This window comes from Manduca sexta, chromosome 12 (genome assembly GCF_014839805.1).
Source record: "Manduca sexta isolate Smith_Timp_Sample1 chromosome 12, JHU_Msex_v1.0, whole genome shotgun sequence".
NCBI lineage: Eukaryota > Metazoa > Arthropoda > Insecta > Lepidoptera > Sphingidae > Manduca > Manduca sexta.
In genome coordinates this window covers 888,067-913,596 of record NC_051126.1, presented here as the reverse complement: position 1 = coordinate 913,596, position 25,530 = coordinate 888,067, and the positions used below count along the sequence as shown (strand labels likewise).

General features: G+C 35.6%; 5 protein-coding genes across 5 annotated transcripts; all 5 read right to left on the bottom strand.

Moving 5' to 3' along the window:
* Nucleotides 1-401: 401 nt before the first annotated feature.
* LOC115453771 (15-hydroxyprostaglandin dehydrogenase [NAD(+)]-like) lies at nt 402-1,632 on the bottom strand. Its single transcript, XM_030182493.2, has one exon. It carries the CDS (start codon nt 1,539-1,541, stop codon nt 654-656), a length of 888 nt encoding a protein of 295 aa, XP_030038353.1. The 5' UTR covers nt 1,542-1,632; the 3' UTR covers nt 402-653.
* Nucleotides 1,633-5,181: 3,549 nt separating this feature from the next.
* On the bottom strand, nt 5,182-6,223 carry LOC115453766 (15-hydroxyprostaglandin dehydrogenase [NAD(+)]). Its single transcript, XM_030182489.2, has one exon. It carries the CDS (start codon nt 6,130-6,132, stop codon nt 5,281-5,283), a length of 852 nt encoding a protein of 283 aa, XP_030038349.1. The 5' UTR covers nt 6,133-6,223; the 3' UTR covers nt 5,182-5,280.
* An 8,463-nt stretch (nt 6,224-14,686) lies between these two features.
* On the bottom strand, nt 14,687-15,628 carry LOC115451218 (15-hydroxyprostaglandin dehydrogenase [NAD(+)]-like). The gene is made up of 2 exons (XM_030179457.2): nt 15,178-15,628; nt 14,687-14,697 (listed from the first exon to the last, which is right to left on the bottom strand). The coding sequence occupies exons 1-2, from the start codon at nt 15,626-15,628 to the stop codon at nt 14,687-14,689; spliced, it is 462 nt and encodes a 153-aa protein (XP_030035317.2).
* Nucleotides 15,629-18,846: 3,218 nt separating this feature from the next.
* On the bottom strand, nt 18,847-19,884 carry LOC115451209 (15-hydroxyprostaglandin dehydrogenase [NAD(+)]-like). Its single transcript, XM_030179447.2, has one exon. The coding sequence runs from the start codon at nt 19,789-19,791 to the stop codon at nt 18,937-18,939; it is 855 nt and encodes a 284-aa protein (XP_030035307.1). The 5' UTR covers nt 19,792-19,884; the 3' UTR covers nt 18,847-18,936.
* A 2,283-nt stretch (nt 19,885-22,167) lies between these two features.
* LOC115451211 (15-hydroxyprostaglandin dehydrogenase [NAD(+)]) lies at nt 22,168-23,473 on the bottom strand. The gene has a single exon (XM_030179449.2). The coding sequence runs from the start codon at nt 23,387-23,389 to the stop codon at nt 22,538-22,540; it is 852 nt and encodes a 283-aa protein (XP_030035309.1). The 5' UTR covers nt 23,390-23,473; the 3' UTR covers nt 22,168-22,537.
* Between the last annotated feature and the right edge of the window lie 2,057 nt (nt 23,474-25,530).

The following is a 25,530-nucleotide window of genomic DNA, read 5'->3' as shown; positions in this document are numbered from 1 at the left end:
TCGCGGCTCACGCGCCGCGCGCCTCTTACACCCCCCCTTACAAATTATTATTAAAATGGAAGTTAGGTACTAATATATTATGTTTTTATTCTTTTCGTGTCGCTAACAGACACTTTCGACGTCGGGTTTATTCACGGCGTACAATGTCTACTACCACTTTTAAGTTTAAGACATTTTTGTATGGAGTAAACACCGTCTTTGAATACTAGAGAAAAGCATGCATAACCGATGTATAAATAGAAAGAATACGGATTTGATAAAGGAAACCTTTGGATTATCGGTTTTTTATCCAGTCGCTTTGTTTAAACCCACTGCATTTTATGGTAAGCGGAGTGGGATGTGTATAGAAAATTTTATGATATGAGATAATTAAAATATATAATATAAAAAAAACACAAATGGTCAATTTAAATTGCATGGTTATATTTATAAATTTTGAAAACATTAAAATAATACCTTGTCAATACGAGTGATTAGTAGAATGTGACATTCGTAAGTCAAGATATTATAAATTATGTATAAAGCAACGCTTCTGTTAAATCACAAACTTGGCTTAAGGACTTGCTTGTATCATTGACAAATATAAATATAGAAAAATGATAACAATATCGATATTATAGTCATTACAGTTTTATTACATTCGAACAATTATTTTATTTGCTATCAAATGCATTAACGGTATGATTATCACCTTGTTGCAGGTTAAGCAAAAATTCTAAGGTTATATCTTGGCCGTATGGAGACACAGACAACACCCCGCCTTGAATACTATACGCCGTGCCAGTCTCGCCAGTCTTGCATATCGTTATGGCAGCTTCTCCAACTGCATCTGGCGTTTGCCAGGACAGAGCTTCTTTAAATTTAGCAAAGATTTCCACTTGCTCGTCAACAACCATCTGCTGCTTAGTCATGTCTGTGTAGGTGAAAAGAGGACACAAAGCTAAAACCTTCACTTCACTAGTCAGATAGTTCCACTCGTGACCCAAACCCACACTTAAACCGAGTATTCCGTATTTTGAAGATGTATAAAACCAAAAGAATGGGTCCTTCAGATAGCTCACGACAGATGCCATGTTTAATATGATTCCTCCTCTACCTCCTTTGTCTTTCCTCATGACGTCGTAAAACTTCTGTGACCATAGCACTGGAGCCACCGTATTGGTCATATACGTTCCCACTGGATCATCTTCGTCTAATATTCCTGCGTTGTTTACCAGGATATGGACGTAGTCATATCTCTTGTATATTTTTTTAAATACTCTGTCCAAGTCAGTGATTACATTACCATGGATAAACCAGACCTTTTCTGCACCATAAGTGGATTTTAATTCATTTTTCGTTACTAGTCCTTGTGTTAGATTTTTGTCGACAATGATCACGACACTTACTCCTTCCTTTAATAGGTTATCAGCGATGGCGCGACCGATGCCTCTAGCAGCGCCGGTCACAACTGTCACTTTATCTTTAAGGTCTGTCTCTGATTCTGCCTTTACATGACTTAGAGTCACTAATAGACAGAGAAATACTGCAACTACTTGCATGGTTGCATCGATTTTAAATAAATTAGATTAGTTTTTTTCTTTAGGTCCACGACTTGGTAATAAGATACTTGTACTGATACTGATACGATGTATAATAATATTTATAAGAAAATTAAGCACATGCAATGACTGCAAATAAACATAAAGATAAGTAGTTATAAATATAAAGCCAACGCAACGATATTGTGCAATGCATTGTGCATATATTTACAACCTTCAATTCTCTTATTGACTTTCTAGCTTTTGAGTGATGTTTTTAGACTAGTAGGAATAAAGGCAGGTAGAAGAAGAATTAGACACGAATTTTCCGCTTCACTGACGCTAAGCTGCAGCTGCAACGTGATAGTAGAAATCGCATGCAAAATGTCGCCCTTCTAGATTTATTTAGCCTGGCATTGCATATGCATTAGTGTAATGATTGTGATTAAATACTCTATAAGGTCTTCTTAATATTTTTAGGTTTGAGAATAATTGTAATCAATTTAAAGCTAAGTAGAAATAATATTTAATTTTGTAATTTATCTTAGGATATTATGCACTCAATGAACTCGAAACAGAAACTAAAAGGAATGTAAAATTTATAATAACATGAATATTCAAAATGCAGAAAAATTTATCACACAATTGTACGAAATAATATAATGACAGTTAACAGTAATAAAGAGCTATAAAATAATCACGTGTTTTCGTGTAATCTTATTTTATTGATAATTTCTGGCACGTTGCATTTTACTTGGAATTTTATTTTTTTTATTGCTTTGAATGACGAGACGCTCTAGCCGCTCGTGATGGTAAGCGATACAACCGCCCATAAACAGTAAAAATATCATCCAAAACATTAAATTACAATTGTTTGGTATTTCACTGTGCTCGCCAGCCGGAGACATGAGATGTACAGTTATTATGTCTAGTAATTACACTGGCTAAAATATCCTTCACATTGGAATACAAAAGTGACTACACACTGCTGCTTGGTAGTAGAAATAAATTTTGCGGTGGTACCTTCCCTGGCAGACTCTCACATATGAGACACCTACCACCAGTAGAACATATATCAAAGTTAAAATTATCAACGTTAACTAGCTTCCTTTGCGGCCTCTCCTTCCTCGAAATGAAAGCCAGGCTGCGTATTTTGTCGGATATATATAGATATACGATAGCGTCTATACTATTATATAAAGCTGAATAATTTGTTTGTTTGAACGCGCTAATCTCAGGAACTACTAGTTCGAGTTCAAATATATTTTAGTGTTGTATATTCCTTTTAACGAAGAAAACTATAGGCTGTGTAACATCACGTTATGACCAAAAGGAGTAGAACATAAATGAAAAATGTTGCCAGAACGGGCAAAAAATTTTTTTCTTTCGAAAGCTTCCGTTGCGTGCCCTTGGTATGTGGTTAAAATTACACTGAAAAAGATCTAAAAAAAGTATTATAAAACAAAGTCCCCCTCCGCATCTCTAGGTTTTTACGTTTGAACACGGTAAACACAAAAACTATCCAACGGATTTCGGAAAAAATTGTATGGTGATACTTTTGGTGACCTAGAAAGGACATACGCTACGTTTTATCCCGAGAAAATATATGTACATATACGGGGACTTTTATCCCGGAAAACTCAATCACGCGAGTGAAGCCGCGAGCAAACACTAGCATACTATAAATCTTCATACAGGACTTGGTTCATGACTTTCATCCATTTGGATGGATTACCAACCAGAATGACCTTACATTCCGCAGTACTTATACTGTCGTGCCAAGCGCAAAAGCGATATGTCATGGAAACCTTATTTCGAGACAATCGACGTTTTATAAACATTATAGTTTTATAGTTTTTTTTTTTTTTTTATGAAAAACTAAGAAAGAGAAACTCTTTTAAGTTTTTTCTTTAACAAGTTCTAACAAGATACCGTTATTGACGTAAATTCATTGGATAGGTATTTCTTTAAGCTATCTGACGACATAAAAATCAACTTTTTTTTTAAATACCGTTTTTGATCTTAGCAGGGCCCTTATTCTGTAAGTCAAATTTCTATAGTCCTAAACATGATGCGTTGTGTGACGCGCTTGTTACGCACTGTTAAAATAACGTGCGGGATAGAGAATAAGGCCCCAGGGCAGTATATGCGTTATCGTGTTACAAACGTACAAACATCTTTACGAACTGTCACGTTTATTACATCGTACAGTATAGTCGTAGTATAGAATAAATATTTATCAGTAAATTGAGCGCCAATCATGCCACCTGTTACATACATAAAGTGCTCATAAATGTAGTAAAGTAAGCCTATAAATGGTTTTATTACCTTATTTGATAACAAAATGATGCAATTTTACACTCATAATCCAGTGAGACGACTATCCGACATGACCGGAGAGAGATCAAGCGCAGAACCAAAGGGTTTACGTGCTTTCCGAGGCACGGGGGTATCACACCACCAACTTTCTCACCGAGCTGCGACTGAGTAATTTTTAAGATGGAAAAGCCCAGTCACATTTATTTTGACCCAAGCCGGGATTCGAACCCAAGAGCTCAGCGTGGAAGTCGTACTAGTACCGTGTACAATTACAACTACGCCACCAAGGCAGGTAACTGCCTACACTACTAGCCAAACTACAATATGATTCCTACTGCCTTACCTCATTAAACTAGTTGCAGCGCTCTGGAGCTGAACCTTGACCAGATTCTATTCCCTGGCTGGGTAGTAGCAACGATTTAAATTTTTCTAATTTGAAAACACATTTACTTACTCAGGATTGGTTTTGAACCTAATATGGCGATAGAGTCGTCCTATCAATTGAAGCGAATACATTGGCATATGATGGTGTGGCTATAAGAAAAGTAATTTTTACTGCATCTCTGCCTAATTCTGCGGAGATAATGATGCGAGTTTGTGTACGTATGAAAACTTGCATCGCCAGACTTTAACTGACCAAAGTGTGGGTACCTCTGCTCTTACAAATACTTTTTTATTGCTTTTTATGACGAGACGCGCTTGCCGTTCAAATTATAAGTGATAAGACCACACCTTAACAGTAGAAACACCATGCAACACTTTGAATTACAAAGTATTGTTTGGTATTCCACTGCGCTCGCCATCCTGAGACATGAGATGTTAAGTCTTATATGTCCAGTAGTTACACTGGCTATAAAATACTTACCTGACTATGAATTTGGAAGACCGAAGGCACCATGGGGTATGTCGTAAATATATTATTTATCAAAAAAAATCACAGGGAATCAAATTAAATTGCGTTAAAAGGTTTAGAACATAAGGTTTAAATAATGCTTTGGTGTATAAAAATATAATTTGTAAAGATTATGTGTATTAATCAATAGTGATGGAGAACATTACAGAGCTTTGTAAAACTGGTCAAATAATATCTCAGAGTGACGAAATACAGTTATAGAAAGCAATATAGTTCATTCGTTGCCAACATCTCTGAACAATGTTGCTCCTGTTCAAGGGGTGGCCTGGAGTTTAACATCAGGCGAGTACATTACTTGACTCGTCATTCTTGTGGATAAATATAGTTGTAAGTTTTTATGTATTGTTAGTAGTTCCGCCAGTAGAATTAGGTGTAATCTGTAATGGTTGTGTGTTGATATTGAAATAAATATAAAAAAAACTTCAATGATAACAATATCAAATAATTATTGCATTTTTATTACATTATCACAATTACATTACTTTATTTCGTCAGGAGTGCATTGAAGACAATATGATTATTATTTTATTACAGACTATTTAAAAATTCAGCCGTGACGTTTTGGATGTACGGTGATTCAAATAGTTTGTCGGCCTCTATGGTATATGCTGTGCCAGTCTTACCAGTTTTGCACACCGTCACAGCGGCCTGTCCAACGACATCTGCTGATTGCATCGTCATAGATCCTATGTATTTAGCGATAGTTTCCAATTCAAAATCCTCACCAACATTCACCGCTTCTTTTGCCATATCTGTGTCGGTTAAACCAGGGCACAAAGGTATGACCTTCACTTCACTAGTCATATAATTCCACTCGTGTCCCAAACCCACACTTAAACCGAGTAGGCCAAACTTCGATGTTTTGTAAGCGCGGAAGAATGGGTCCTTTGTATAAGCTTCGATAGATGCTATATTTAGAATAATCCCACCTTTGCCCTCTTTGTCTTTTCTCATGACATCATAGAACTTCTGTGACCACAGTGCAGGAGCCACTATATTCGTCAATAAGGTTAGCACTGGGTCATCTTCTTTTGCTATGCCTGCATTGTTCACAAGGATATCAACGTAGTCATATTTCTCAAATATTTTTTCGAATACCCAGTCCAAATCAGTAGTGACATCTCCGTGAATAAACCATACCTTCTCTTCACCATATGTGGATTTGAATTCAGTTTCCGTTACTAAACCTTGCGTAAGATTTTTGTCAACGATAATTACAACTTCCACTTCTTCTTTTAAAAGATTGTCAGCGATGGCGCGACCGATGCCTCTAGCAGCGCCAGTAACAACGGTAACTTTATCCTTAAGATCTATTTCTGATTCTGCCTTTACATGACTTAGAGTCACTAATAGACAGAGAAATACTGCAACTACGTGCATGGTTGGATCGATTTTAAATAAATGAGCTTCAGTAACTTACTTTAGGTCCACAACGTAGGTAGTAAGTTGTCTGTACTGATACGGATACGATGTAAAATTTATTTATAAGAAGATTATGCAGAACTTTATTACACTGCAAATAAGCATAATGATAAGTAGTTCTAGATATACGCGCCCATTGTTTAATGCGTTAAGTAAATATTTGTCGCTTTTCAATTTTTTTAACCTATTTTCCCTGAAGTTATCTCTTTGATCTAGTAGTGACGTGTGAAGCGTAGACTGATAAGTTCTGAGGTCGATTCACAGATTGTGCAATATTTTGTGTGATTTTCTAAAACTATGTCCTCGTGCGCTCGGGCTTCACACCGAATGCACGGCCATGCACGTGACGCTGCCCTACGCATACAGTTAAGTGTGTCTGTCTCGTGGTCGTAATTTCACATTGAGGCCTATAAGGGCTCGCGAACATTTCCTCCGTCCATCCTAGAAAGTTCCCAACCTTCCCTCACTTTTCGCTACCCCGTTTGCTTCCCCACTTTTCACCGGGTCTTGTAGTCGGTATGCCCAGGATTCCAATATCTCATTCTCAGATTAGCCTCCCCCCTCCCACTATCCCCAGTGTTGACTGCAGGGATACCTAGACCTAAAAAAACTATGATGTAAGCTGGTTTCCAGAGTGTAGACAGTCAGCCAGTACAAGACTTACTCTAATAATTTATGATATTATGTTGATGTCGCACGGACTACACATTAATAAGTAAGGAAAGAAGAAGTCGAATTAGATAAGAACCACCAATTACCAAGGTACAGCCAAAAAAAGATAATGGAAATCGTGGGCAAAATTTCACCCTTCGTTGTCACCGACCGGTTGAGCGTGACTTTGTCAGTAAGCGTAAAGATTTTTATTAAATAAATCTGTAAATTGGTATTTTTAAATATTTTTATAAATCACAGGTATATCGATGGGTCCTATGTATATGGGCCAAAATGCAAAATTATAACTTTACAGGAGAGGCTTCCAAAGTTAAAATTTACTATAACTTTAGATTTATAAATCCGAAGTTTATGAAATTTTGCTTGTTAGCTATGACAATTATCCTCCTCATTTATATTATAGTATTTTATATATACATTTACCGGTTTTTTTTGTACGTCACATCGGCCCTTCTACGATAGTTTTTGTTAAAATTATTTTTTTTTCAAAAACACCCTAAAAGGGCCAATGTGCCATATTGGCCATTATACGCGTATTACGGTAATCAGCATAAATTACATATTTTTTTTATTTTCCACCCATAAAATCAACTAACAATTGAAGAAGTTAATAATTTATTCATAAAAATAAAAGATATTAGGATATTTAGTTATTTATGTCACATTGACACGTATACGTTGTAAAATCTGCTAACCTATTAACTGAGTTTTCAGATAGATCATAAAAAACACACATTAATTTTATTCATTTGAAAATGAAAAAATGAAAAAATCTTTATTTAAATAAAAAAAGGTACAGAAAAAATTTCCAGAGGTTCTCAAATTAGGCTGAGCCTGTGTCTTGAGAAACCAATTAAAATTACATGAAATGGTTTGTTAAGCGCGAGTTGAGAGCGTCATGTGTGTGTGTGTGTGTGTGTGTGTCTGTGTGTAAGTGTAAGTGTGAAAGAGGGAAAGTTTAAGTGTGTCATGTGGTAATAGGGTTAATATAGATATAGAGTTATCTAATTCTGGATTTCGCAGTGCAAAAGAGAATTTGTAGAATACCAATGAGAGTTAATAATATTTTCAGTCGCCTCGTAGTTGAGATTAAGGAGTACATTCCTAATTTTTGTTTTTGCTTCATTAAGAGTACAGTTCTTGACATCACAGAGTTTAACTATAGAGTTATAGATTGAGTGGTGACTAATCCAGGGAATCTTTCGGCAAATTTTGTTTTAGTGGTGGGAATAGGCAGCTGGAAAACACGCTTATCCCGTAAGTCAGATAGAGATTCAGATTTTAGAATATTTTTATGGACATCTAAAGAAGTGGATAAAATGTAGAGCTGGCGAACCCGTAACACATTAGCTTCTTTATACAAAGTGTCTGTAGGGAATCTATAGGGTTTGTTGAGCATCCTCTTTAAAAAAGAGCGTTGAGCTCTTTCTAGATTTAGAAAAATGGTTTTATTCGCGCTACCCCAAATGTTGATGCAGTATGTTATAATAGACTGACAAATTGCAAAGTATACTTGTAGTAAAGTATTTATATCGGCACAAGTGCGTAGTTTAGTTATAATACCCGAAAGTTTACGCACTCTATTGGACAAGGTAATGATGTGGGGTTCGAACGTTAAGCGTTCATCAATTTGGATACCTAGATACCTGATTACGTGGGTGCGTTGAATTTTGTCACAACTGCATGGAAGGAGAGGGGAGTGGTTAATGCGTGGACAAGAACAGATTTTCAAAGAGTTGAGGAGGAATTTTGGTTTGGAAGCGGATGTCTTGTGAAAACAGATAAACTTCGTTTTATTTGTATTTAACGTGAGTAAGTTTAGTTGAAGCCAATTAAATATAGAATTCATGCCCCTTTCAGCTATTGTAAGTGTTCTGGCCCAATCAGTTCCATGAAATAAAATTGCAGTATCATCAGCATAGCAGATGATCTCTGAAGACTTGAGGTGGAGATCATGAATGTCATTCATATAAATGAGAAAGAGAGTAGGGCCAAGAATGCTACCTTGCGGAACACCATAAATTACAGGCATTTGATTACTGCTAAGGCCGTCTAATTTAACTGTCTGTTTACGATCAGTAAGATAGCTTCTAAACCATTCCCAAGCTATACCTCGAATGCCCAGCAGTTCCATCTTGCGAAGAAGTATTTGTGTGGAGACAGTATCGAAAGCCTTGGCAAGGTCAAGAAAAACCCCAATACAGGAAAAGCCATTATCTAAGTAGGATGATGTTAAATTACTTAAAAGTGTTACAGCATCTTGGGTGCATTTGCGTTGACGGAATCCAAATTGTCTATCAGAGAGAATATGTTGTTTTTCAAGAAATGCAATTAGACGTTTATTTATGATTTTTTCTAGGAGTTTTGAGAAAACGGTAAGGAGTGAAATAGGTCGGTAATTGTTGGGTATATTTTTCGGTCCGTCTTTGTGAATCGGGGTGACAGAGGCTATTTTCCAGCACGCGGGGAATCTACCGGAAGAAAGACTCAAGTTGAAGATAAATGTAAGGGGTGATATAATGCAGTTACTGATTAATTTGACTAACCTATTGTTGATATTGTCAATACTAGGTGCTCCATCAGGCTTAAGCTGTTTAATTAAGTTATAAATTTCAGTTTCGTCAGTCGGGGTTAGGTAAAGGGAGTTTGATAAGTTATTACCTATTCTTATTTTCGAGACTAAACTGTCAACGGTAGCATTCATTTTTGAAAGGGTAGTATTGGCTAGGTTTACGCCTACGGTAGAAAAGTAGCTGTTACACATGTCAAGTGATTGGGATGCACTATTTGCACAAGTAAGTAAATCATTTGCGTTATTGTCTTTGGATTTAAAATGGCAAATTGATTTAATGTTGGACCAGAGTTTTTGGATTATGTTTATTTTGAACTAACGATTCCTTCTCATAATTATTTTTAATTCTGCATAAAAGATCATTACAGAAATTTTTATATCTTTTGTATATTTTTTCCAGGATTTCGTCTTTTGGGAACTGTCTTGTCACACGGTAGAGGTGATCACGGTGGCGCATACAGCGAAGAAGACCGGGTGTAATCCATGGGGACAGATTAACTTTACTCCTACTTAGACGAATTGTATGCGTGCAATTAGCAATTATTGAAGCTATGGTAGTGGTTAAAGCTGAAGCAGCGTCATCTACACTAGCCTCACAATAAACATTATTCCAGTCGCAAGTCTTGAGTTCATTTAAAATTGCCTCGTAATCAATTTTATTTGTAAACCTGTTCTGAGATTTTTTGGTTAGGTTATGTTTAATACCGATTAAAGCAGCATAGTGGTCAGTGATGTCTGTTTCGCATACTGCACTAGTTATTTTATTTTTGGATCTAACAAATATGTGGTCAATACAACTTTTTAATCTGGTAGGAATAGTGATTGCTGGAATAAGTCCATGAACACTGGCTAGGCTCAGGTAGTCAGTTGCGACTATACCAACATTATTAGAAGGTAAGATATCTATATTAATATCGCCTGCAATTGCTAGGCAGGGTTTATTTTGAAGTTGGTTAAGGGTATTATCTAAAGAGTTAAGAAAGTTGTTTAGACATCTGATAGAAGGAGACCTATAGATTCCAAGGATTGTGATCACATTCGGTGATCACAATCCTTGGAATCTACTAATAAGCAGCACGCGTCCGAGAAAGAAGGTTCTGATACATTAGCAGTCCAAGTATCTTTAACATATACCACTACTCCCCCATTTTGGTTTATGTTATTTAAGGTAGAGTAACATGAATAGCCGAGTAATTGTCCAATAATTGTGGAATCATTTAAACGACATTCAGTTAGTATAATTGCGTCAAAAACTGTGTTTAGCCGCTGTAAGAGAATCGTAAATGCGTCAAAGTTTTTTTGTATGCTTCTAATGTTGAGTGTTAATAATTTAAAGCCATATAGTTCTGTTATCACCTCAGAACATGTCTCTGGTGAAATAGTTTTGCAATTGATATCTAAACAAGAGTCTATATCACTGGCTAAGTCCATTCTATCCATGTTTATAGTTTGGTTTTAACGTATATATTTGAATTGCAGTACGGGTAATTTTTAATAAATGATTTTCTAATAATAAAGATATCTGTTACATGGCTTAAACAAGGAACACAATGAAGGCTTTCGCTTGTCGAGTAAGGAAATTTTGTATTAAGCTTCAAGTGGATTATTATACTATGACATTGTGTAGTAAGGATCGAAATCAATAGTCGGAAGTTGTTCAAGGACATGATAAACAATAAACTTTGGGTACGAGAATTATGAGAATTGTCTGTATCCGTAAAGAGTGATGGATTATGCAACGGGCAGCCAAACATTTTTAGATATGTGTTTAAGTAATGTGTAGTAGACAAGTGAAGTATTGCATTTATGTGGTTACACTTATTCTTGAAATAGTGACAATAAATGAATATATTAAAATTAGCCTTATAAGAACACATATGGACCCGTATTCAGTCTTTTTGGTATTTTAATGATAAAAATTACCAACAAAAAAAAAAAACATAAGAAAGAAACTGTTATTGAAGATCTTAGTTTGATTAACAAAACTACGTACTTCACGTTATTATATTCTTAATAAAATTACAAAAAAAATAAAAATAACAAAAATAAAAACCTTTCTGATGTAAACAAAAGAAATATCTCTGTAAGTAGTATAATCTATACTTATAATAAATCTGTAGAGAGGTCAATTCTGTACATGAAATATATTTCCAAAAAAACTATCAGGGGGTGATTAGGGATCGATACTCATGCCAAAAATGCAATTAGTAAAATTTTTGTCTGTCTGTCTGCCTGTCTGTCTGTCTGTCTGTCTGTCTGTCTGTCTGTCTGTCTGTCTGTCTGTATAACCGTTATAGAAACAAAAACTACTCGACGGATTTTAACGAAACTTGGTACAATTATTTGTCATACTCCTGTGCTGGTTATAGTATACTTTTCATCACGCTACAATTAATAGGAGCAGAGCAGTAAAGGGAAATGTTGAGAAAACGGGAGAAGTTACTCCATTTTTTAAGCTTCCGTCGCGTGTGCAACCTTAATGGTTAAAGCTACACAGAAATCATGTATGACGGAAATGTTCTCCTTAAAATTATGTAAAAAATATCCCACGACAGCATATGTCTATCTTTTATGGTTGACTCACAATAACACGTGTAACTCCCGATAGCTTAGCAGTTCGAAGCTTTCTCATTATATTTGTCTACTCTTACGTTTATAACACTCTCAGTCATCCCTCATTAAAAAAGTTAACATTATTAAATATTCCATAAAAAAGAACCATAGAAATCGGTATAGAAACACCAAAGTTATACATAAAATACGCTAATAATAAACCATCATGCGTGAATACTGAATCATGCTATAAGGATTATTTTTGTATATATATAAGGTCGCGAACGCACAGGCAGGCGGCTTGCTTGGCACCTAGAGGCTAGCGAATCACCTAGCGAGTAGCTTCGTAAAACGAACATTCTCGAACGTTCGCGACCGGCTCCATTTTTGAAGTCCGAAATCCACGCGGGCGAAGCTGCGAGCGGAAGCTAGTCAAGTAATAAAATTATCAAAATCAACGTTTATGGTAAAATTTACTAGTAATTCTTAATAAGTGCTTATTAAAATGTCACCGGCATTATCATACGGTATCGAGACGTGGCCTCTCATTATGGGCCTCATTAGGGAGGCTCAAGGTCACTCAACGAGCTATGGAGAGGGCTATGCTTGGTATTTCCCTACGAGATCGAATCAAAAATGAGGAGATGTGTAGGAGAACAAGGGTTACCGACATAGCCCATAGGATTAGCAAGTTGAAGTGGCAGTGGGCCGGGCATATAGCTCGAAGAACCGATGGCCGTTGGGGTCGAAAGGTTCTAGAGTGGAGGCCACGTACAGGCAAGAGGAATGTCGGACGCCCGCCTACAAGGTGGAAGGACGACCTGGCTAAGGTCGCAGGAAGTCGCTGGATGCAGGCCGCTTCCAACAGGTCGACGTGGAGATCCTTGGGGGAGGCCTATGTTCAGCAGTGGACTTCCTGTGGCTGAGATAATGATGATGATGATTAAAATGTCTTCATTATCGCTTTCATTAATAGTCACAATGTCATTAGATGCTATTAAACTTTAATAATAACTATGGAATATCAGTTGGTCTATCGGAAATTTGTCTTCTTGTTCGTACTGGGTGATCTAAGATATTAATATGATTTTCAATAGCATATTCACTACCCAAATTATATTTATAGTATAAAACGTACGGTTCGTCTCGGCTTACACGAATTTGTTTTATTTTAGAACAAAAATTTTTTTTTCCTTCTGAGTTTTTAGTCCAGTTAAACTGAGTATTTGTCTGCATCTTTTTGAAGACATAAATCATATTTTCTACGTCTATGACGTTATAAGGACTTCCTTTTGATTTCGCCCATCGAATCAATGAGCCCCACTCAGAGGGTGTATAAATATTCTTATATTTTGAAGCTCTTTCAATGGTGGCGTGTATGGAGTCGCCTTCATTCTGCGTGTGGCCTACTTCAAGAAAAGTGTGCTTTACATTCAAATTAAACTGTTTAGCAGCGTATAGATACATAAAAAACATAATCCTATTTCGGTTTTGGTCAGTGCAATTGTCTGACCAAAATCTGAAATCGTCACAACCTTCTTGACTATTCAATGTAATAATATAAAAATACAGCTCGCTATTTCGTTCGATCCCTTCATTGCAATTTGTTCATTCCATAAGTAACAGGTACCAATTAACTTACTAATATCGAAAACTGATAAGTTATGTACTTTAAACCTTTTGCTGTAATAAAATAGACTAACTTCACCACTTGGGGACAACAACACTTTTTGCAAATCAAAAGTAGCGCAGAATATTTTCGTATCATTTTGTGAATCACGTTTATCCTTTTCCTTTAAAGATCTAACCTGATTTTTGCTAATTATATGATTATTATAAAATATTTTATTCTCAGGAGTCACAGGAACGTTTTTAAAAGAATGACAAATTTGGCATTGGTCATTTTTTGGCTGGTGAAATGATAAATTAATATTTTTATTTACTATATTCCTGTATTGCCGCAACGACTCACATTTACTACCATATTTAGTTGAATCATACCATTATTTGTATAACATGAACATTCGGATAAAACTTAAAGAGCCATCTAAATAAAGTTTATTACTGTCTTTACGACAATAATGTGAATCAACCGGTTCATAGATCTTGATGTAGTCCAGCACACTTTTGATCATTTCTGCATCAATGCCAAATTCACAAAATTCCGACTTCTACTTAACTTAACACGATAATTGGATGCCAGCTTTTACTTATTAAACTAAATTGTAACGCAAAAACACAACAATTAGATTTGTATTCATCACAGTGCGGCCGTTCCGTTCAACGTATAAGTGTCAAACCAGCTGATTGGTCCCAACCGTAAACAAACGCGCGGGAACTCCCCGCGTATAAGTCTCTAACTACTCTTAGGACCTTGTACGTTTAAATTTATGTTACATATGCCGTTATACTGTAATAAAAAATCGTGTTTCTATGCAAAAATCTATTTTTTTTAATAGCTCACTTGATTCATTGTATCGATAAAATGCGTTTACCATAAAAAAGTCAAAATGGCCAAATTGTTAGTTTGGCCCATATACATAGGACCCATCGATATATTAGGTTTTGGGAAATTGGTAATTAGGTATTTAAAAGCTAAACAGAAATAATCTTAATGTAGTAATTTTACGCAACAGTTCTTGGGACATTATGAATACAATAAATCAAAAGAGAAACTAAATTAGATGTGAAACTGTACCAAATAGTATAATGACATTATTGAAGAGCTGTAAAAGAATTATCACGTGTTTAAGTCTAATCTGGTGTTACTGATAGCTTCTTGCACGTTGCATTTTATCAGGAATTTTATACCAAAGTTTCTTTTGTAATAATAGATTAGCTTTCTTTTGGGGTACTCGCCTCGTATTTTCATGGTTAGACGTATTCTACATACATATTAATTTTAGTAATTTTCTTTTTTTAACCGACTTCAAAAAAAGGAGTTGTTTGCATCGGCAAATATTCCAAGTATATAAAAATAGTTTCCAATTCCATTTGCTTGCCAAAACCCGCAACATTTTTTGCCATGTCTGTATCAGTTAAACCAGGGCACAAAGGTATGACCTTTACTTCACTAGTCATATAATTCCACTCGTGACCCAAACCCACACTTAAACCGAGCAAGCCATACTTCGATGTTCTGTAAGACCGAAAGAATGGGTCCTTTGTATAAGATTCGAAAAATGCTATATTTAGAATAATCCCACCTTTGCCCCCTTTATCGTTCCTCATGACATCGTAGAACTTCTGCGACCATAGTGCAGGAGCCACCATATTTGTCTTTAATGTTAGCTCTGGATCACTTTCCTCCACTATGCCTGCATTGTTCACAAGGATATGAACGTACTCATATTTCTCAAATATTTTTTCGAATACCCAGTCCAAATCAGTAGTAATATCTCCGTGAATAAACCATACTTTCTCTTCATCATATGTGGTTTTGAATTCAGTTTCCGTTACTAAACCTTGCGTAAGATTTTTGTCAACGATAATTTCAACTTCCACTTCTTCTTTTAACAGATTGTCAGCCATGGCGCGACCGATGCCTCTAGCAGCGCCAGTAACAACAGTAACTTTATCTTTAAGGTCTATTTTTGATTCTGCCTGTACATGACTTTGTGTCACTAATAGACAGAGAATTGCTACTACCACGTACATGGTTGGATCGATTACAAGTCAATTAGCTTCAATTAATCACTTTAGGTTCACAGCGTACGAAATCTTGACTTTTAGTGACCTTCTTGGTCTACCTACCGCTGAGCAATAATGTAACTGATTCGCTTTGAATGATATTGACACCATTTAAATTACTGAACATCATGAAACTTAATAAGTAAGATTTAAAGCGCTAATTAGTTTGTGTGCAAAATTTCAGGCGTCTGGACTTGTTGTCTATCGGCACGTGTTCAACATTTAATTTAATAGATATTGAAAAGTAAATATTATATTTATACATCATATGGATACATGAGGATCGGGGTAAATACCAACTGAACAATTGATAAGCCATATGAAAATAACAATAGTTTAGCCAATTTCGGCGTGAGCTTGTGATAATATTATGTCTTAGAACAATTACTACAAAACTAATGAGCAGAACTGCACCAAATAATTATTATAGTGGCAATAACGAAAAGCTATTAAATAATCACGTTTGTCTTATCTGAGTGATAGCTTCTTGCACATTTTCTTATTGCATGTCACATCTTGCGGGAAATATTATACTAAAATTTGGTATTTTATAGTTGACTAGAAAAACTCGTGACTCCGCCCTCATTAAAGACCTTTCTACAAATAAATACCCCGCTGAGCATATACCGTAATAGAAAAAGATGGCTTAAATATGTTAACCAAGGACCGGATCTACTTCGATGTCTTTATTGAAATCTATTAAGCGAATTAGGCGTTAATTTCCAAAAAAACATATGATACATTTTAACATAGAATCAGAAGAGTAAGTACTCTGTAGGTAGCAAAAAAAAATCTATCATTTTTACAATATATTTAAATACGCCTTAAATCCATAGCAATTAAGGAAAAGTCACGTATCGAAAGAAAAAGATTTCAGAAGTAGAAAACTAGTAGGCACAACCATTTCGCTATGAAAGATATTGAAACCATAACATGCATAGCGATGATGATGTTGCCTTGCAGTTCTTGCAAGTTCTCCTTTTACTTTTATTTGTAGGTGTCTAATGTTAACGATAACAATCATGCGAGCTTGCTATTGCTTATTTACTCATTAAAGATATTATAATTTAAAATTAAGTTGTTGGAGGTAATAACGTGAGTTTTTATTTTTACGGAGTTGAATCCGAATAATATTATAATTATTTATGCTCCTAATATGGATACCCACTTTATATTTTTTTAACTTATAAATTAAAACTATGTACATATATTATATATGTTGCTTTCAGCATTGATACCAAACTTTCACTTTCGCTGAAGTTACCATTTAAGAAGAGAATTCGAATACATTGAATTTATTTGCAACAAGATATTAAGACCGAAACTTATCACCTCGTGGCGATACAATTACTTAGTATTCACACCGCCATCTCGTCAACATCAATGAAATTACGAGAAGATCTATATGGTATTGACAGAACTGTAGTGATTTATCGCATAGCAATCACGCAAGATGGCGATAAACGATTCTGGATTGCGATTGCAGAATTTGCGCGACGCGCAGCATGTATACCACCTCCGAATAAGGACTGCGGGAGGGGCCGCGGCCGGTCAGGCGCAACATCTGCCTTTCCATAGCGGTACGTAACCATCTGTTCCTCTACAGCGGTGTCTACCTTTACGCCATCAAAACCTAATACCTCAGAGTAAAGGATTGCAGTTAATTCTTAGTCAACTACTCTGAATAATTCCTTTCGTAATAATAGACTAGCTTTCTTTTGCAGTACTCACCTCATATTTTCAGTGTTATAAGTATTGTATATGTTATTTTTTTATAAGATATTTTTTCTTTTCTAATACAGGACATCGACATGTGTCACAGATTTCCATTCGGTCAACCAATAGTTATATGTATGTATAAATTTACCGATTTGGAAAAATCCCTAAGTTACTTGAAATTAGTTTTGTGTTTAATATTGTAATATATAAACAGCGATAGCCTAGTTGTGTGTGGAACAGACTACCACGACCAATAACAATAAATAATAATAAAATACTTTATTTTTCACGTAGGCGAACAAAGTTGCACTTGTAATAATATAATAATAATATCAGTATTATATACTGTCCCACTGTTGGGCACGGGCCTCCTCTACTACTGAGAGGGTTCAGGGTATGTATGAATGAAAACATGCATCGCCACACTTTAAATAGGTAAGGATTTGGTAGAATTGAGACACCATAAAGTCTGCGGTAAATATGTATTATTCTAAAGGAAATCACCGAACATAAAAGGTTTGGAACATTGGGTTCTAATAACATCTCGATGTATACAAGTATAATGTAAGTAGCAGTGGCAAAGGGTGAAAATTTTCAAAAGCGAACCCGAGGATTTTTTTTTTCTACAGTTAACATGTAATACGCTGTTCACAATAAATTAAAATCAGTAAAATATCATAACACTTAATAATTTCCTTCTAACATAAACCTCATGTTTAAACGCTAAATGTAACAAATAATCACATATTTTGAACATAGGTACCTAAAAGAGTCCAACAAAAATTAATAACGCACACTATACACAAAAACTAATTATACATTCTAAATTATTAAAATATTTCGCCCCAGTGGCTCAACATGAAGCCGCAAATTCTCGGGATACCCTGAAGTACACATACACGCGCACACATGTCTTTTAAGTCACTTTCAGAAGATTAGACAAAGACACCGCGTTACGTATGAAAGAGACAACAATATCGCGAGGGAAGCTATGCGCGGCCGGATTCACTCTGAAGACTATAAGGCGCGAGCACTGCGCGCGTGTTACGATTTGACGAATTGATAATAATATGAAATATGTACCGTTTCGTTGAAGTATTGATTTAATAACTGAATAAATATAAGATTACTTATTTGAATATACTATTATTATTCTGGTTATATTGTTATGTTTTTCTTTTATTATTTTAAATTAATTTACAAAAGCTAACCCGGCAGGAATCGGCTTGTATGGACGCTTCGCCACTAGTATCAGGTGTAACATAGAGATGGAGATCATTACAGAGCTTTGTTAAAATGATCACGTAAAATCTCAGAGTGACGAAAGCAATACAGTTTATTCGTTGTCAACAACTCTGAATAATTTTGCACCAGATCAAGGAGAGATTTGGAGCTTGACATCAGGCGAGTACATTACTTGACTTGTCATTCATGTGTATAGAAATTACTTCAATGATAACAGTATCGAATAGTTATTACATTTTTATTACAATAAAACAATTAATTATATTACTTTATTTCGTCACAAATGCATTAAACACAATATGATTATTATTTTATTGCAGACTAAGTAAAAATTCAACCGTGATGTTTTCGATGTACGGTGATACAGATAGTTCTCCGCTCTGGATTGTATATGCTGTGCCAGTCTTGCCAGTTTTGCACACCGTCACAGCGGCCTGTCCAACGACATCCGCTGATTGAATCGTCATAGATTCTATGTATTTAGCATTAGTGTCCATTTCCGCTTGCTCACTAATGTTCAACGCTTCTTTTGCCAAATCTGTATCGGTATAACCCGGGCACAAAGGTATGACCTTCACTTCACTAGTCATATAATTCCACTCGTGACCCAAACCTACACTTAAACCGAGTACGCCATACTTCGATGTTTTGTAAGCCTGAAAGAATGGGTCCTTTGTATAGGCTTCGATAGATGCTATATTTAGAATAATCCCACCTTTGCCCCCTTTGTCTTTCCTCATGACATCGTAGAACTTCTGTGACCACAGTACCGGAGCCACTGTATTCGTCATCAACGTTAGCACTGGGTCATCTTCTTTTGTAATACCTGCATTATTCACAAGAATATCAACGTACTCATATTTCTCAAATATTTTTTCGAATACCCAGTCCAAATCAGTAGTGACATCTCCGTGAATAAACCATACCTTCTCTTCACCATATGTGGATTTGAATTCAGTTTCCGTTACTAAACCTTGAGTAAGATTTTTGTCGACGATAATTACAACTTCTACTTCTTCTTTTAAAAGATTGTCAGCGATGGCGCGACCGATGCCTCTAGCAGCGCCAGTAATAACGGTAACTTTATCCTTAAGATCTATTTCTGATTCTGCCTTTACATGACTTAGAGTCACTAATAGACAGAGAAATACTGCAACTACGTGCATGGTTGGATCGATTTTAAATAAACGAGCTTCAGTAACTTACTTTAGGTCCACAACGTAGGTAGTAAGTTGTCTGTACTGATACCGATAACATGTCAACTTTATTTATAAGAAAATTATGTACTTTATTACACTGCAAATAAACATAAAGATAAGTAGTTCTAGATATACGCGCCTATTGTTAAATACGTTATGTAATTTTTTTACTTCTCATTTTTTTTAACTTCTTTTCCCTGAAGTTATGCCCTTGGTCAAGTAGTGGCGTGTGAAGCACAGACCGAGAAGTTCTGACTTCTTTTTGTGATTGCCTAATACTATGTGCACATGCGATCAGTTTTCACACCGAATGCACGTAATCATGCACATGACACGGCCCTAAGCACACAGTTAAGTATGTATATCTCGTGGTCGTACTTTTACATTGAAGCCTATAAGGGCTAGCGATCATTTCAGTTCCTTTTCGCTCCACCTATCCTAGAAAGTTTCCTGTCTTTCCCCACTATTCCCTACTTTCCATCGGGGTCCTGTACTCAGTAATTTGAGGGATTCCAATATGTCATTGTTGACTGCAGGGACGCGTACACCCGAAAAAAACTCTGTTCCCGGTGCTGGGCTCCAGAGTGTATACATTAGTCAGCCAATACAAGACGTTCTTTAATAATTTCTTATATGTGCTTGAACAAGTATCACGTGAACCACAAATTTATAAGAGCAAGTAAAAACAAGAAGTCGAATTAGATAAGAACTTTCCGCTTCACTGCCGCCAAGCTATAGCTGTAAAAAGTAAGTGGAACTCGAGTGCAAAATTTCACCTTCCTAGATCCTTTGAGCATGGCTTTGTTTGAGTGTTAAGATTGCTGGTGATTTTGCGATTGGGCTTCGATAGAATAATCCCTCCATTGTCCCCTTAGTCGTTTCTCATGACATCGTAAAACTTTTGTGACCACAGCGCAGGAGCCACTATATTCGTCATTAACGTTAGCATTCGGTCATCTACTTTTGCTATTCCTGCATTGTTCACAAGGATATCAACGTACTCATATTTCTCAAATATTTTTTTGAATACCCAGTCCAAATCAGTAGACATCTCCGTGAATGAACCATAACTTCTCTCCACTATATGTGGATTTGAATCCATTTTCCGTTAGGCTGATCAGATTTGTTCAACTAACACCAGTGTTAATTTGACATCGCTGTGAAATTAATTTCGGTTTCTGAAACGTTGTCCAGAGAAAAATTTACTTATTTATGATCAATTTGATTTGATATCAACATTCTTAAAATAAAAGTATTTTTTGGACAATAAAATAAATTGGATTGGATTATTTTTCGGGTTTTATCGCGGTTTTTATATTTTTATAATAATTCCTTTCGTAATAATAGACTAGCTTTCTTTTGCAGTACTCACCTCGTATTTTTAGTGTTATAAGTATTCTATATGTTATTTTTTTTATAAGAAATGTTTTTTTTCTTTTCTAATACAGGACGTCGACGTGTGTCATAGATTTCCATTCGGTCAACCAATAGTTATATGTATGTATAAATTTACCGATTTGAAAAAATCCCTAAGTTACTCGAAATTGGTTTTGTGTTTAATATTGTAATATATAAACAGCGATAGCCCAGTTGTGTGTGGATCAGACTACCACGACGAATAACAATAAATAATAATAAAATACTTTATTTTTCACGTAGGCGAACAAAGTTGCACTTATAATAATATAATATTAATATCAGCCCTGTATTATATACTGTCCCACTGTTGGGCCCGGGCCTCCTCTACTACTAAAAGGGTTTAGGCCGTAGGTTAAATCCCAAGTACACACACCTCTGACTTTTCTAAAATTATTTATGTATTCTTTCTGAATTATTGCTTGCTTTACCGGTGAAGAAAACATCGTGAGGAAAACTGCATAATTGAGAAGTTCACCAGGACCACGTGCCTCAAAAAGCGTGTAAAGCCGTTGGTCCTGCGCCTAATATCTCTGCATCATGTAGCATTGCCGTCTCACCAGACTATGAGAGTGAAGGAACAGAGAGTGCACATGTGCATTGCGCACACACTTGCGCACTAAAATATCTCCTGCGTACTTAGATGATCTCCGTTGAGGTTAGGCGCCGTGGCTGAAATTCGGTTACGAAGGAATCAATGGCTAAAACCCACTAAGCTCGCGTCAGAATATCGGCACTCCGATCAAAATACACGTAGTTGTTAACGCGCGTCTAATATTTGTAATCTAAATGGGATCTAAACGAAATGTGGATGCATTGTGGCGCCTCTACCAATGCCTTCGGGCATAATGGTATGAGTTTATGTATGTATGAAAACATGCATCGCCACTCTTTAAATAGGTAAGGATTGGAAGAATCGAGACACCATAAAGTGCGGTAAATATGTATTTTTTTAAAAGAATATCACCGAACATAAAAGGTTTGGAACATTGGATTCTAGTAACACCTCGAAGTATACAAGTACAATTAGTAAGTATCTGGTGTAATTAACCAATATGGACGAAGATTAGAGTGACGAAAGCAATATAGTTAATTCGTTGTCACCATCTCTGAGTAATGTTGCTCCTGTTCAAGGGGCGGCCTGGAGCTTAACATCAAGCGAGTACATTTCTTGACTCGTCAGTCATGTGTATAAATTGCTTCAATGATAACAGTATCAAATAGCTATTGCATTTTTATTACATTATAACAATTATATTACTTTAATTCGATACAAATGATTTGAAGACAATTTTTATTACAGACTAAGTAAAAATTCTGCTGTGACGTTATAGATGTACGGTGATACAGTTAATTTGTCTGCCTCAATGGTATATGCTGTGCCAGTCTTGCCAGTTTTGCACAACGTCACAGCGGCCTGTCCGACAACATCCGCTGATTGCATCGTCATAGTATCTACGTATTTAGCAATGATTTCCCACTCCGATGGCTCACCACTATTCAGCTCTTCTCTTGCCATATCTGTGTCGGTTAAACCCGGGCACAAAGGTATGACCTTCACTTCACTAGTCATATAATTCCACTCGTGACCCAAACCCACACTTAAACCAAGTACGCCATACTTAGATGTTTTGTAAGCGCGGAAGAATGGGTCCTTTACGTAGGCTTCGATAGATGCTATATTTAGAATTATCCCTCCTTTGCCCCCTTTGTCTTTCCTCATGACATCGTAGAACTTCTGTGACCACAGTGCAGGTGCCACCATATTCGTCATTAAAATTAACTCCGGGTCACTTTCCTTTATTATACCTGCATTGTTTACAAGGATGTGAACGTACTCATATTTCTCAAATATTATTTCGAATACCCAGTCCAAATCAGTAGTGACATCTCCGTGAATAAACCATACCTTCTCTTCACCATATTTAGATTTGAATTCAGTTTCTGTCACTAATCCTTGTGTTAGGTTTTTGTCGACGATAATTACGACTTCCACTTCTTCTTTTAGTAAATTGTCAGCGATGGCCCGACCGATGCCCCTTGCAGCGCCCGTTACAACAGTAACTTTATCTTTAAGGTCTATTTCTGATTCTGCCTTTACATGATTTTGTGTCACTAATAGGCAGAGAATTACTACAACTACGTACATGATTGAATCGATTGCAAGTCAATTAGCTTCAATTACTCACTTTAGGTCCACAACGTAGGTAGTAATTTTTTGTACTGATACTGACAAGATGTTACTTTTATTTATAAGAAAATTATGCACACTGCACATAATCATAAAGATAAGTAATTCTAGATATTCAGGTTCTTTAGTCAAAGCGTTATGTCATTTTAAACGATTATTTCTATACGAGAATGATTGACTAGTGTCATGCTGTGCTTTGTAACTTTAAGTTCTGGCACTTACCATTAGTTTGTTCTACCTTATTTAATAAATATTTTATTAATGCAACCAGACTTAGACCGTTAGCAGTCAAATTACGCAAAATACTTTCTTAGTGTTCTTTAATGACACAAAAGACCTGTGTGCGCAAAAAATCGGGTGCAAAATTTCAGGCGTCTGGAGTCGTTGCCTATCAGCACGTTTTGAAAATTGTATTTAATAAATATTGAAAAGTAAATATGTTTATACATCATATAGATACATTAGGATCTGGGGAAAATACCAACTGAATAGTTAAAAAGCCATATGAAAATAAAAATTATTATTATTTCATAGAACACTTACAATAAACAAAATTAAATGTAAAAATGATACAAACTGTGTCGAATAGCAGCCAAAATAACGAGCAGAACTGTACCAAATAATATTATTATAGTTGCAATAACGAAAAGCTATTAAATAATCATGTTTGTCTTATCTGATATAGGTGACGGCTTCTTGCACATTTTCTTATTGCATGTCATATCTTGCTTATATATGAAAATTTGATAATTTATAGTTGACTAGATTTTACTCGCGGTTCTGCTCCGTACTCCGGTTAATGTTGACATTTAATATCGTGCGAGGGTTCCTTATGTAATCATTAAATATATTTGACGACTAAATAAAAATAACTAAATATTTAACGACAAAAAAAATCATAAATTAATCTATTGGAGATAATGACTTGAGTTTTTATTTAAAATTTTTTAGAGTGAAAAAACAGGCTAAATCTATTTTTTATTTATATTTACGGACCATACTCGGAATGAAATTATGATTATTGATGTTCATAATATCTATACATACTTCATATATAAGTTAGATCCGTATACACATATGATATGTTTTTTTTTCAACATTTATGAGAAACTTCCACATTCTCTGAAGTTACGTTTCAAAAGGAAAATTCGAATGTATTGAATTTATTACCAACAAGATAAAGACGTTATAACAAGGTGCCATTGGCTACATTGTCTATATAAAAATGAACGACCTCTCCAGATATCATATTGTGTGCAATAAATATTATCAAATCAGACAAAAAGGTGAAAAAATAAGATTCGCAGAAAACTGGACTCTAACATTGAGTAAGACTATTGTATCTAAAAGGTCTTAAAATTACATTAAGATTACATAGGTAGGAGTAAACTTGTTGGAATTTTTTTATAGTAGCTGACAGTGACGTAACATTACACAGCTTTGTTAATTTTAATAAATTTTATGATTAACCGTGACAAAGTAACCCTACTGCATTTGATGGTAATTGGAGTGAGGTCCAATAAAATGTCGACTGACACGAGATGTTTAACCCTCAACAGTTAACACAATTATGCCGGCCTGTTGGAACCGGATATACACAGGCTGATGTCGGAACACGACGCACTTACGTGAGCCACTATGTGGGGTTTAACACCTTGTGTACGGTGGAACGTTCCCAATCTCTTTTTTTCAGTCTATCTTAAAAATATTCCAATGATAAAAAAATGGTTTTTGACAAACTTAAATAGGACTTATTTTGATTGATTCATTCTCGGAATTTGATTGAAAATTGGTCATTTATGGAAACCATCTATTAGGGAGAGCGTAGTGCAGTTAATTTGTAGTTCACAATTCTGAATAGTGATGCCACTGATCAACTGCTAGCCTGGTGAATAACATCAGGCGAACGGATTATTTGATTCGTTATCGACATGCATAAAAATATAAAAAATGATAAAAATATCAAACGACTACATCTTAATAATGATATTACTTTATTTCGTCGTAAATGCATTAAAAATAATTTTATTATAGACTAAGCAGACACTCCTGTTGTGATATCTTGGCCGTACGGATAGTATCTCGCCTTGTATAGGTAG